The 14,029-nt window shown below is 39.7% G+C and overlaps 1 protein-coding gene across 1 annotated transcript in view; it reads right to left on the bottom strand.

Moving 5' to 3' along the window:
• Window positions 1-9,394: 9,394 nt before the first annotated feature.
• Window positions 9,395-14,029, bottom strand: part of ACP3 (acid phosphatase 3) — a 47,660-nt gene continuing 43,025 nt past the window's right edge. The window contains exon 11 of the mRNA XM_033133079.1: window positions 9,395-13,005. Coding sequence (XP_032988970.1) covers window positions 12,887-13,005 — 119 coding nt within the window. The 3' untranslated portion in view covers window positions 9,395-12,886. The remainder of the gene's footprint in view (window positions 13,006-14,029) is intronic.

Below are 14,029 nucleotides of genomic sequence, written 5' to 3'. Positions count from 1 at the left end.
TGCTTGGTGTATATAGCTCCCATTAAGGGGCAAATGGATCTCTTTAGAATTTCAGTGACTCTTGAATTATTTAGGTGGTTCTTAAAATACATAATGTGCCACATGTAGTTTTAGATAGTTCATCTGTCAGCTTTTAGTGATTACAGTAGTTTTTCTTAGTTTAGGGAATATTAGAAAATTTATAGCCACATTTTTCTGAGTTCACACATAGAATAGGATAACAATTTAAAAAGGGTCAATTAAAAGATATATTAAGCCATAAATTGTAATGTGATGGCCCAAAGGGTGAAGATGAAATTAAAATGTTTGAAATTGGTGTGTGGGAATTGCAAATCTAGGAGTTTGCAAAGGAGAGAGGAATAGAGAAATAGAATCATTTCTTCATATTCACTGAACCAGCATCAAATGTCGGCAATTCTTTGTCTCAATCCATTTTATTTCACATTTGATCACTGTAAAATGGGCATTACTATATTTGCCTTCCTAAAGGGTAACATGTCTTTAACGGGGCAAGCTGCAATGTTTTCATTTCAGCATGTTTCCCTGAAAAGGATCATTAACTGTGGTCTACAAAACACTGGTCTACAAAATTATTGTGTTAATTTGGTAAAGTAAGTTTTTATTAGATTGAATAATTTTATTGTCATGTGCTCTGCTTTCTGGAAACATGTCCTTATTTTTTTTCTGGTGTCAAAGTTGAAGGACTTTCAATACTATTCAGTTATGATTACATGATTTGGTAGTGACTTTGCAGGGAGAGGTCTGCAAATTCAGTTTGAGGTTTCAGCACTAATTTTTGGCTAGGTGGGGCTAAGGAGGGATGAGTCATTGACAAATATCTGATGACTTTATCAATAGATTAGATTGTTAATCTGCATATCTTAGTCCCAAAATGTCATTCATAATATTATAAGAGTATCAAATCTCACCTTTACATCCTATTGCATCTACATAAAAACCACAAGTTTAGGTCATGTCTATATAATGGTGGCAGGTCAAATTTAATCAAGAGAATTAGACGTTTGGTGAGTATATAGCTACTTCCCAGATCTTTCCATGACTTTGAAGTGGCCAAATAGGAATGTTATTTTCCTGAAAAAAGAGTAAAAACAAACAAACAAAAAAACTCACTTTCATTAAGACGCATCAAGTTTGAAATTATCAAAATAAAATTATATTCCACTTGGATGGGACTCACATATTAACTCAGCAATCATTTTCCTTCTGGCATTTACATCACACAAGTAAGAGACATTTTGGATAGAAAAAACAACAACAAAGTTAAATAAGAATGAGGTGTGATTTTCTGAAAATCTTACCAAGGTACTTTTTCTCAAAGGAAGGCAGTGCAATTTAGTGGTTTAAAGTGCAATGGCTAGAAGAAGACAGCTTGGGTTCAGATCCCATCTTTGCCACCTTCCAGCTCTGTGGCTACAGGCAGATTATTTAGCCTCCATCTCCCCATCTGTAAAGTGGGCATGATGTCACTATTAGTATCTGTCTTACAGAACTAGCACGGTAAGTGCCTTATGAGTGTTTGTTAAATGAATGAAATAACCAAATTTATTTGTTGACCCCAAGCATATTTTTGTCAATTGCTTTAATGAAATCAGGACATTCCAAGTTTACAAATTTCCATCCATGTGGATACTTTTTCACATTTCAATGAAACTTCTTTGGAATTAACTGTATAATTCCTAACACTATATGTAATTCATTGAGGTCAATAAAACCTAGGCATAGGAGAGGCAATTTACTTCTACAATTACAAGAAAGAAATTGAGATATAGCAAGAGACTAAGGAAAGTTGGGAAGATATCTACCACCTACACTCAATATTATTCTACTTTATCATAAAGGAGAAAAATCTTTAGAAAACCAATACATTGCTTCGTTTTATTCTTCCTGCAATATTTACCTTTACATTTGTGAACTGAAGCTAGCTTCATTATGGAATTTGTCTTTACATTTAGAGACTTTTATTTTCTAAGCATTCTATTACAGTTGACCTGTGATAAAATTTAGTTGTTTTGATTTTTTGAGACTATTAAGAATATTGTGTTCTCTCAGAAAGAAATTCTCAATCAAAGTAACAGTTGTAATAAGATCCCAAGTTTTCTTGTTGTTCCACCAAATGAAACTTCCATCATTTTAATAATAATTGTCATTACAAGTTGTGGCATAAGAAGTTGAAAAAAAAAACCCAAACACTTTCAAGGGTATACAAAGAGCTAATGAAAAATGACATCTTTTAACTTCATAAAACTCAAAATAATAACTATTTTGGCCTTTGAATGATAAATACCTACCTTTTTCATCCCATATTTTATTTAAGAAACACTTACATGGTGTCTGCTATGTGCCAGGCACTGTTCCTGGTGCTTTACAAATATTAATTTATTTACTCCTATAACTATCCTCTGACATAGGTACTATTATTATTCACATTTTACAGAGGAAGAAACTGAGGCATAGAGAGTTAAATAACTTGCCCAGGATCACATGGCTAGTGAGTGGCAGAGCTGGGATTTGAACCCAAGCAGTTTGGTTTCGCTCCTCAATTCTCTTTTGTTCTCCATATTTGCTAATGGTTAATAACCCAAACATAGGGATAATGGTATTGAATAAAATTCCCCATGAGTCACTTCACTAAGAATAGTAACTTCTAACACAAAAGTAAGTACTTGGCAAGAAAATGGTTTCAAAGACTTGGCCTCTCTTCTATAAAATTTTAAAATAATTTAATTATAGGTGGATCAGATATATATCTGAAGGCACTGCCAAAAGAGGGGAAAAAAACCCAAAAATACTTTTTTAAAGATTGACGTGGAGATACAAGTTTGATTTTTCCCTATACCTTTTACTTATTTCAAGTATCTTTTACTTTGTATAACATTTGTAAGAAGGATGGACGATAGGAAAAAGCGGTGATAACAAATAGTTTTAAAAGATATAACAACAAAGAGTTACATATTTAAGTTTGGCTTTAAATTTTCTGTGTTATGCTAAAAGTTACTATTTGTCTTAGATTTTTCAGGGAAGTTATTGTTTCAAATATCTTATTACATTGTAAGTTTATTTTTCCTATGTTTCGGCCTGGAAAATATGATTACTGTAAGCATACTTCTATTCATTTAATAATAAAATGAATTATTTTAGAAACCACAAATTGGGAATGGCTGATGTTTTTGAGGCGACATCACTATTCTGAAGGCCACCATTTTAACAGGGCTTAATTCTTTATTTTCCTCTATTCTTGAGGTGAGACTTTTAGAACTACATTTCAAAACATTTCTCATTTCCAACTTCTTCTACGATTCTTTTTTTTGAAAACACATCTTCAATGCCTACTTAAGGCAGTTTTAGACCTGTAAGTTACTTCACAGACTTCAGGTTGAAGTCAATGAATCTGAAGTAGTAGGTGAGTATTCTGCTCACCCTAAGGGTTATTGCATAGGTTAGAGAAGGGTTTCTCAAAACAAGGTCAGGAACTGCCTACAGCAGAATCACAGGTGATAACTGTTAAAAAAGCAGATTTCTAGGCTTACTGAATCAGAATTACTGGGACTGAGGCCAGAGAATCTGAATCATTAACATGCATCCTAGGAGATTCTTATGCACATGGAATTAGAGAACTACTGGTTTAGTTATACTTCTGGTACAGTCTCTGTAACTAATTTGAGGTGGGGCTTTATGAATCTTCTCCAACTTGAAATTGATCAAAAACTAGTATGGTTAGTAATATTGGTTCAATCAACAGGTATTTATAGAGGACCTAATCTGAATGTATATTCTTAAACAAGGGTCAGAAATGAGTCTTAAGAATATTGTGCAAAATTAACTGGGAGGAAGGGAGACCAGAAATGTGGTGCTGACGGACAAAATGTGGTGACTATGGAGAGGAAGGGCAAAATCCTTGTGGTACTCTGAAGGAAAAATAAAATAAGCTAATGAAAATTAGAAACCCAGTTAAAGAAATTATTTAGCTGTGAGCCCTGTAAAGGCAAGGTCTATAAGTAATTCAGTACTGTGCTCCCCAAGTCAAATAATGGACTTAACTTTTTCCTGAGTTAAGATTCCCTTAGGAAATTTGATGGAAACTAGGTACCCTACTTCAGGCCCTAGCAAATGTTTGTGAAATTAAGTTACATTGTGTACATAGTGTTATGTCAGTCCCCACCCCCTTCACTTAATTGTTTGATTATCTTTCTTAACTTTGGCAGTAGTGATTATAGACCACTTTTCCAGAAAAACAAACTCAGTGTTTCCTGTTTAGGGGGAAAAAAAAAGACCTATTGCACCTCTCTTCCTCCCAATGTTTTACTGAACTAATATAAAAATATGTTAAACATAAGAATGAAATCATAACAGTGCCAGAGAGAGTGACATCCGTAGGTCAGATATTTTGAGAAATTCTTTAATGATAAGCAGATGTGATAAAACTGATGAAGAAGTCAAAACAGGGAAATTGCAGTCAGACCCACCAGAGAAGAACGTGATTCTTTCTAAAGGAGACACAAAGAAGGTTGGAGCTTAGCTCGTCACATATGGCATCAGGGAACTGTGGAGTACTTGTCAGGGTAACAATAAAAGAATGCATTCCCTACCAGCTGCTCATCCCACTCCGTCCTCCATGTATACAGAGTGGCCGTCTCCAAAGTACACTCTGGGGGGGTGCTCTCTGTGGAAAGAGGAGGCTCTGTAGGGAGGACTCTTAGTGTGGCTGCTGTGCCCTGAAGGAGAAACAGAGCAGATGTTGAGGTAACACAGGACTTATATCACAGACATGGAGGGAAAATTTTTAAAAGTTAAGGTCATTCCACCCAGGAGATATATACACAGAAACACGCACTCCAGCCAAAAGTAAAGTCCCTTTGTTTTTTGATATGTTCCTAGCTGACATACCACTTCCCTGCTCACAAGCACTATTGGGCACCTGATGCTATAACTTCCACCCTTATACGGAACCTCGTATTAGCCCTTGCCATTCAAATGAGAGTATCTGCTTCCAATAATGATTATGCATTTCCTACCAGACTAACTTCCACAGATAACAACTATAAATTCCGGGCAAACTATAAAATACAACTAATTAAAGATACTTGGGAGAAATCAAAAGCAGGCAGATACTGGAGGGGAATAAGAATTTGGGGAAAGGGTTAGCACTAGGTGGTTTTTATTTTTTATGGCTTTTTGCCTCAGGGCAGGTTCAAGTCTGTGCCATTCAAGGGAGAAGGTGGGGACAGGATGGCTAAAATGCAGGTAGTGTGTGTGTGGGGGAATCCATAGTCTTACTGGCTTGAAATGCCAGAGGACAGAGTTTGAGAACATCGTAAAAGGGAGAAGTAAATTCCCCCAAATTAAAAGCTAGAGAGGGAAACCCCAGGCTGTGTATACAAACTCTGTGGCTGAGCCCCTCACTGTGAACTAACCACACACGGGGAAAACTCCAAGCAGCCTAACTTAGGCTAAATGAACTAACAGAGTGTGGGGACAGAGCCCCAAAAAGCAGTTTCCAGGCTCTCGGCCTCACATAGAAAGGTGCTGGCTCAGGTAGTAAATGGCCATCGACTGTGATCAAATGGCCATCAGCTGTGGCTAGTTGGCTGTCAGCTGTAACCAGTGAGCAATTGGCCACTAATATAACTGCCGTGGCTAGGCTAGCAGAAAAAAAAGGGGGGAGCTAGCAAGAAGATGGTGGCTGAGCCTGCAAGCGGCACAGTGAGGGTTGAGAATTGTGTTGCTCCTGGTTCCTGTGTCTCCAACCCAGCCGCCAGTGAGAGTATAGTGGTATGACTCCCCTACTTATGGCTCCGTGGGTGTTCCTTTTTGGCCTCACCATGTCCTGCGTTCTTATGTGGGGAGCTGGACCAGAGACCCCGCCGGACACCCCGCGTGACACTTGGCGTAGTCGGCAGGATACCCCGCACGACACCCCGCATGACAAATGGCGCAGCGAGCAGGGTATGGTGTCGGCCGAAACTCTCCGGAATGTACTGGAGCAGTTTACATGTATAAAAGCTCAGTTTCGTAAGCAGGGTGTGGTGCCGGCCAAAACCTACCGAAGCATGGTGGAGCGGTTTGTGCGTGTGAGAGCCCAGCTTCGAGAGGCCTGTGAGGAGCGACATCGGGAACGGGAGGCGCGGTCCACCTGGGAGACTCAAGCCTCCAGCTGGCACACCACCTTCTTGGCCATGGAAGGCGTTGCCTTAATTTTGATGATCTGCTGCGGCCTTAGGATCCGATGGTTGTGGACATCTTATAAGGAGGCCTCCACCAACTCAGACACCTGTCATGGTGAGCAGGATTCCGACCAGGTAGGAATGGAGTCTGACTCTGGGCAGGAGGATGTGTGGCCCCCACACAGTGTGTGGTGTCCGGTGGCCACTGTTCTCAGGAGTTGGACCCCCAAGGAGGGGTGGGAGGACGTGGATGGCTCTCCGGCCAGCGTGGAGAGGGCCCTGAAGGCTCTGGCTGAGCGGTTGCCGGAGGAGGAGAAGGCTACAGCCGGCCGTGTGGGCTGGATGTTCCTCACGGCCTTGAGTCTCAACACGGAAAATGCGCTTAATGAAATGGCCCAGGTGCCGGACCAGGTGTCCCGGTTGGAAGCGCTGGAAGCTCGGGCTGCTTGTTGGAAGCGGGGCCCCACAGTGGAGACTCTGAGGCAGAGGCGGAGGAAGCGAGTGGAGACAATGTAGCTCCCAACCCCCAAGCCCGGCCAATCTTGAAGCAAAGAGTAAAACGTGAGCAACCTTTGGGCCCCGGGGGCGTTGCTGCAGGCAACCCAGCTGTGATTGAGTTCACAACCTACACTCCTTACACTCCCACTGAGTTGCAGGAGCTGGGGAGGCAGTACAAACAGTGCCCTGGGAGCCCTGGCTGTGTCCAGGAAGTCTGGCTGTGTCCAGAGAGAGTGGCAGTGCCCTGAGAGGCCCTCGTGTGCCCGGGGAGACTAGTGGTACCCTAAGAAGTCCAGGAAGTCTGGCTGTGCCCAGAAGTACTGGTGGTGCCCTGAGAAAACCTGGCTGTGCCCGGGGAGACTAGTGGTACCCTAAGAAGTCCAGGAAGTCTGGCTGTGCCTAGAAGTACTGGTGATGCCCTGAGAAACCCTGGCTGTGCCCGGGGAGACTAGTGGTACCCTAAGAAGTCCAGGAAGTCTGGCTGTGCCCAGAAGTACTGGTGGTGCCCTGAGAAACCCTGGTTGTGACCAGAAAGCTTGGCTGTGTCCAGGAAATAGCATTCACCTCCAGGCTCCTCGCACAGGGCCTCTCGCGGAAGACGCTTGTCGCGTAGATTGTGAGGTGAGACCCTGTAGGGGTGGAGTGTGGGGACAGAGCCCCAAAAAGCAGTTTCCAGGCTCTCGGCCTCAAATAGAAAGGTGCTGGCTCAGGTAGTAAATGGCCATCGACTGTGATCAAATGGCCATCAGCTGTGGCTAGTTGGCCGTCAGCTGTAACCAGTGAGCAATTGGCCACTAATATAACTGCCGTGGCTAGGCTAGCAGAAAAAAAAGGGGGGAGCTAGCAAGAAGATGGTGGCTGAGTCTGCAAGCGGCACCGTGAGGGTTGAGAATTGTGTTGCTCCTGGTTCCTGTGTCTCCAACCCAGTCGCCAGTGAGAGTATAGTGGTATGACTGTCCTACCTATGGCTCCGTGGGTGTTCCTTTTTGGCCTCACCATGTCCTGTGTTCTTGTGTGGGGAGCGGGACCAGAGACCCCGCCGGACGCCCCGCATGACACAGAGATTTGAGCTGCTGTTTTTTTTTTGCAGGGGAGACAGTTTGCAGTTTGAGTTAGCCAACTTCACTGACTGTTTAAAAGAAACAACCCCAAACTTTCTAGAGAAACATAACATAACCCAGAGTCTCTACAATATCTCATTTACAATGCCTAAGACACAATCCAAAATTACTCTATATACAAATAAACAGAAAAATATAAGCTATACTTAGGAGAAAAGACAATTACGACTGCCCATGAGATGACCAAGATATTGCAATTAGCAAAAGAGAATTTTAAAGCAGTTATTCAAGAAGATGTTTGTTGGGGAAACAGCTATACAGGACTAAAAGGAAAGCCAATACTAGCCATTTCTACTAATCCACAAAGTTCATTTGTGGATTAGGATTCACAAGAATTTGAGAAAAATCCAGAGCATGAAAAAGAAGGTTCAAGATTAATAAACAAACAAATGAGCCCAGAGAAAACAGAGATAATTTAAGAAGTGGAGGAGAACTTGAAAAAAATTCTAAGAAGTGTCTTTAAGGATATTGAAGAATAGAGTGCATCCATAAGAAGAGGCCACTATAGAAAAGGAACAATCAATAAATAGGAAAGAATTTTTAGGAAAAAAAAATGGATTTGCTGAACACCAACTTGGTATTCTAGAAAGTGAAATTTCTTAGAATGTAGAAAAATAAGATAAAAATCTGGAAAATATGAGGGGAAAATAATTGAGGCATGGAGGATAGACCCAGGAAATTCAAGTTCCAGAACACAATTCTCTTGAGTCGAAGACACATGTAAACCATACGGGATTAGACAGAAAACAAAAAAATACCCATGCCTAAATATATCCTAGTAAAATTTCAGAACTTCAAGGATAAAAAGAATATCTTAAAAGATTCAGCAATACATACATAATAAAATAAAATAAACAAACAGCCGATTACTTACATTGGAAGGAATACCAGATTGATATCAAACTTCTCACCAGCAGTCCTGTATGCTAAAAGACAACTGAATACTACATTCAAATTCTGGGGGAAAATGATTTTCAACTTGAAATGATTTTCAACTTGAAAACTCTATCTAGCCAACTGATAGGTAAGTAGGAGGGCAAACGTAGACATATTTGGATATGTTAGAATCAGAAAGCTTAGTGCTCATGTATCCTTTAAAAAAAGTTACTTCGATGAAATGAAAACAATACAAGAAAGAGGACACCATGAGTTATAAGAGCAGTGAAAGAGGTGAAAGTTTCAGGAAATAAAGGTGTAAGTACAGTTCATAAAATTCGTGCTAATCACTAGGAGAACAAAAACCTGTTGACAGCATTGCCTCTGATAATTGGAAGCGGGTAGGAAGATCTTTTACTTTGTATTTTATACACATCTCTATTTCTCCATTTATTGTTGTTTTGAATATAATTACTTACAACAAAAAATTAATAAAACTTTGAAAAGGCTTTCCCCTCTCCCCCCCAAAAAAATCTAGCCGTACTTATTTTCTAAACATGTTGTCAAATTCCTCCTCAGGACATTTAATACGAGAAACTAGTCCATTTAGTTTAGGGTGGTGTTGGAAGAAGTATGGACTCCTGCTGTTAAGACGGGTTTACAAATAAAACATTTCAGAAAAATCTTTTATCATTTCAGCACACATGCAAAGAATAGTAAGAGGTAGACATAAAAAATATGACTTTTATTTCTTCACAGTAACCTGCAAGTGGATTTTACAAGTTATAACAAAGAATACATTCTCTTTGCTTCAAAAGAGTGTCATCTAATGGTCTACAGCAGAATTGTCCAATATGGTAACCACTAGCCACATGTGGCTATTAAGACTAGACGTGTGCCGAGTCCGAATTGAGATGTGCTGTGAGGGTAAAATACACATCAGATTTCAAATAATAAGTGTGAGAAAAACTGTAAGATAGCTCATTACTAATTTTAAAACTAGTGATTATATGTTGAAGTGATGTTTTGGATGCAATGAGTTAAATACATTTTATTATTAGAATTAATTTCATCCCTTATTTTTACCTTTTTAAAATGTGGCTATTAGAAAATTTAAAATTCCATATGTGGCTCTCATTTGTGGCTTGTATTATATTTCTATTAGACAGCTCTGGTATAAAGCACCAAATGTCACACACATCCATTATTGCTCAAATGGGGTTTCCGTAAAGAGGGTTTTAAAACAGAAAACTAATATTTTGAATTTCACTTACCAAGAAAGAATCAATTCCAACGGTATTAGAACAAGATAGAAAACAGAAAGGTGGGAGGCTAGGTAACAGGACCGGAAGAAGAAATGCCAGTTCTAACATAAAAAACCGGTTTTTTGGTTGAACGACTTCCAGTAAAATGTTTACCTCTAATGCCTGTACTCTTCTAATGCTACAAATTATTCTTTTTATCATCACATTCTCTTAATACTTTCTTTATGCAATGCCACTCTAGCTGGGAACATTCTAGTTATAACTCTTCCTTTGAACTTTCCTACTGAACTTTCCGTTGCTGATATTTTCTATGGTAGGGAATGTCCCTACATTGATGTGGTAATTATTGCATTATTCTAATTATGTTCAAAGTCCTCTCTAATGGTTCAGTTGTGGGGAATGCATTTCAGAGCAAAGCTTATCCTAACCCTAGCAATTTTCTTTCTAACAATATTTCTCATCATGTCAACTGGACAGATCTTTTCTGACCCATCTGAAAAAGTCACTTTTATTAGTGGAGAATTTATTTTCATGCTCTCCTATTGAAGTTGGATGATTAACTTATTTCCTGAGAAATGTTACAGTACATTTGTTCTCTCTGCTTTATCACTATAGATCATTTGTCACTCGAGAATTTTCATTTGTCACATGTGAATACTGCCATGAATACTGCCAAAACAATTACATCATTTATCAACAGAGTAGCTCTGTGGAAGGTAAAAGAAACAACTAATTTGGGAGTGAGAACTGCCTTTACAATAATCAAAAGGTGGTAGAAGGAAGAGAAATGGGAGATGTTAAAGAAATCTCTCAGAACCAACAGGAAGTAGACATCCTTTTAGCCACTTACAGTAATAAAAGATGATATGAGGAAAAGGTTGTGAAAGCTTTTACTTTTACATTCTATCAACCCCATGAGAGATTGTTTTTGGGGCCAAATACCTTAATAATCACATTAGGGATGGGCAATTCAGCATCCAGACCAGGAGTTAGCAAATAGTGGGTCTTCCATAAATGTTTGTTGAATGAGTGAGAAAATCCATGACATGTGGTTCCGTTCATACTTGTATTTTGAAGTCTCGTCACTTATTAGCATAAGATATTGTGGCTTCCTTAAACTTATATGGTTGGCTGTTTATGGAAACCAAAATTTGTCTACTGTTCTTGCTGCTATAGATGTTTTTCCTTCTCCCCAACTGGCAATGTAGTCAGATATTGCATTTCTTTGCCTGTATGCCTCTTGTGTTCCAGCAGAAAGCAGCAATTGCTAGGCAAGAGACGACAACTCCTCTTCAGGCTTTTGTTTGCAATAGCCTTGGCTCAATGAGAATTATGTGGAAAGTGAGGATGTTTGAGGTAAGTGCTTGAAGTTTTACAAGTGGAAGCTGTGGGATCTAAGGAGAGAGGAAGATTCCTGAAACTAAGAGATGGAGTGAGGTTCTGGGGGGTTTTCTGTGCTGGTCAAAGATCCCAGCACTGCTTACAGGTATCACCCCAAGTAGGGGGCTGGACTTCAAGTGTAGGTTGGTGAACTTCAAGTGTGTGGCCTTGGGAACCATGGCACGGATGTCCTCTGCCTACCTTCAGAATACCACGTGGGAATGGATAGTAAGCTGATTGGAGACCAGTGTGGACAGCGGCCTAGTGGACCCATATCTGACTCTTTCTCAAAGGTACATTCTGGGACCTTTAGTAGAACCTGAGGAGGTGAAGAACACTACCAATGAATGAGATTGAATTTCATACCAACTAGATGGTTGGAAGCTCAGCGCAGAATAAAATTCCTTAGAATAAATACCAGGCTCACTACAATGGTACCAGTCATGGAAGTGCTTGCTTGGGAAAAAAAAAAATTGTTCACAGACCACGAGAACTAAATATGATTTCTATGTTCATCTAGTCCAGACTCTTCATTTTTAGATTATGACACCAAGGTTTAAGATTTAAAAAAATTTGTTCCAACTTGGCCTAAAGCCAGCACAGAACTGAGGCAGTGGGTCATCATCCTTCAGTGTGCTTGTCTATCTACCTCACCACTTGAGAAGTTCAGATCTATTTGTAGCAATTAAAATACATTATCATTTCATCCATGACCATGAAGAGGCCGTGTCAAAGTAAAATCTCTTAATTTTAAAATGAAACTAAAAATTGGAACTTTAAAAATATCGAGCTCTGATAGTTGAAGTTAAAAAAAAAAAGAACCATGGGTAGTTACATGGATTTTCTGGTTATTCCCTATTACAGAAATTGTGGGGGAAATGACCTGAGCTAAAACTAAAGTAGTTGATATTACAGTTTCTGAGAATTAAATACCTCTTTCTAAGGCATTTTCAATATAGACATATAGTTTCAATATAGACATATGTGTGTTAGTAAAAAGACCCACAGAAATCTGTTAGATATCAAACATTGGATAGGAGCTTCTTTTCAGGAGTGTGTATATGTATTAACCTACTTAATAGCTGAAGAAAAGATTTATTAAACCTTCTGATTGGGTCTTATTTCTTAAGACTCATCCTATATAATACTACTTCTAGTCTAATTTCCCTCCATTATCCAGTCTTCTTTAATCTATGTCTTTGTCACACCTGTAACCTTTTGCTCTTTGCAGGCAAAAGGCTGGTTGGAGTGTGACTTCTCCTTTCTCTCTGGACACCTGTGCCAGACGATACAACTGTCCTTTGCAGAGAGCTTCTTTCTAGGCTAATGAGAAGCCTACACTATGACAAGGAGACCTAACTGAGCAACCTGGGTGTTCATTCATCCATCAGTCCAGGAGCTGTCCCTGGGTCACTGTGAGTTCCTGCTCTAGACAGCTTCAGAAGGAAGGGTGTGGGCAGGGTGATGCCCACACGGTGAAAGTGTCCTTTGAATTCTGTGTCATTGAGAGATGTTACATCACAAGAGGTTGGCCTGGCATATCTGCCCTTCTTCAGATGTCTGTTCAGATGGTCCCATAAGAGTTGTTCCGCCAGCAGGGCCCATGGCGGATGAGAGTAAATAGCAGCACCATTAGGACACCAGACACCAGGCAAAAGGCAATGGCAAGGAGGATCCTTAGAACTGTGGGAAGATGGGAAGAGCAGTAAGGTAACATTAATGGATTAGAAAAATATAAATCTCACCAATCCATGTTGATTTCTGCCTTAATTGTAAATTTCAGTGGCATTTCTGACGGAGCCTTGAAATAAGCATAACGTGGTGAAAATAGCACTGGACTAAGAGTCAGGGCACAACCTAGTTCATGTTCCAGCATGACTTTGACCTTTGGGCCTCAGCTCCTCCACTGCAAAGGGAGGGTAATTGACTGACGTATTTCTAAGGTCCCCTTCCAGCACTAACTTCATACATTTTTCTACAATTAAAATTACTAATTGTTCATGGTCTCATGGTCAAAGGAATTTAATACTGTACTGCAATCGTTAATTGGTTCTAAAAGAAATGGGATATTATTTTTTAGTCATTGAATTTGATTTTCGGTATCTTTTAGAGACGAAACCTTGAGGACATGTTGACCATGGCAAGCATTTTTAGGATAACTGTGTACTAGTGCTAATCTGTACCTTTATTTACATATATCCCTTTGGCAGCTGACCAGTCATGATGCAGATATATGGGGTTGCTTTTAATGAGATGCTATTTATTATTTCATTTGAAAAGTTACACCCCCCCACACACACACCCTAGTCCACTATAATATATACATAATAAACATCAGTTTGTACCATCTCTAAATGTATGTGTGGTTTTCACTGTAAAAATATGGGCTTGCTTGTTGGAGTAAACAATGGGAGAGCAAACATCTTTCTGATCCTGGCAGCTCTGTCTACAGAACCCAAGTGCTCCATGGAACACAGCTGAAAACCACTTACTTAGCCTAACCTTCTCATTGTAGAGATGAGAAAAATAGGTAATTTGGCTAAGCTTAAGCAGATAATTATATTTGTGTTGGAATACATGGGATCTTATCGGTCTTATGATTTAAAAGCCATCTATTCACGAATGACCTCCAAATTCAAATCCTCTCCAAACTCAAGACCCATATATCCAACTGCACACTCAACATATTCCCCCGGACATCTAATAG

Source organism: Rhinolophus ferrumequinum, chromosome 17 (genome assembly GCF_004115265.2).
Source record: "Rhinolophus ferrumequinum isolate MPI-CBG mRhiFer1 chromosome 17, mRhiFer1_v1.p, whole genome shotgun sequence".
Taxonomy (NCBI): domain Eukaryota; kingdom Metazoa; phylum Chordata; class Mammalia; order Chiroptera; family Rhinolophidae; genus Rhinolophus; species Rhinolophus ferrumequinum.
Note: the sequence above shows the minus strand (reverse complement) of the source record. Positions and strands in the feature narration are given on the sequence as shown.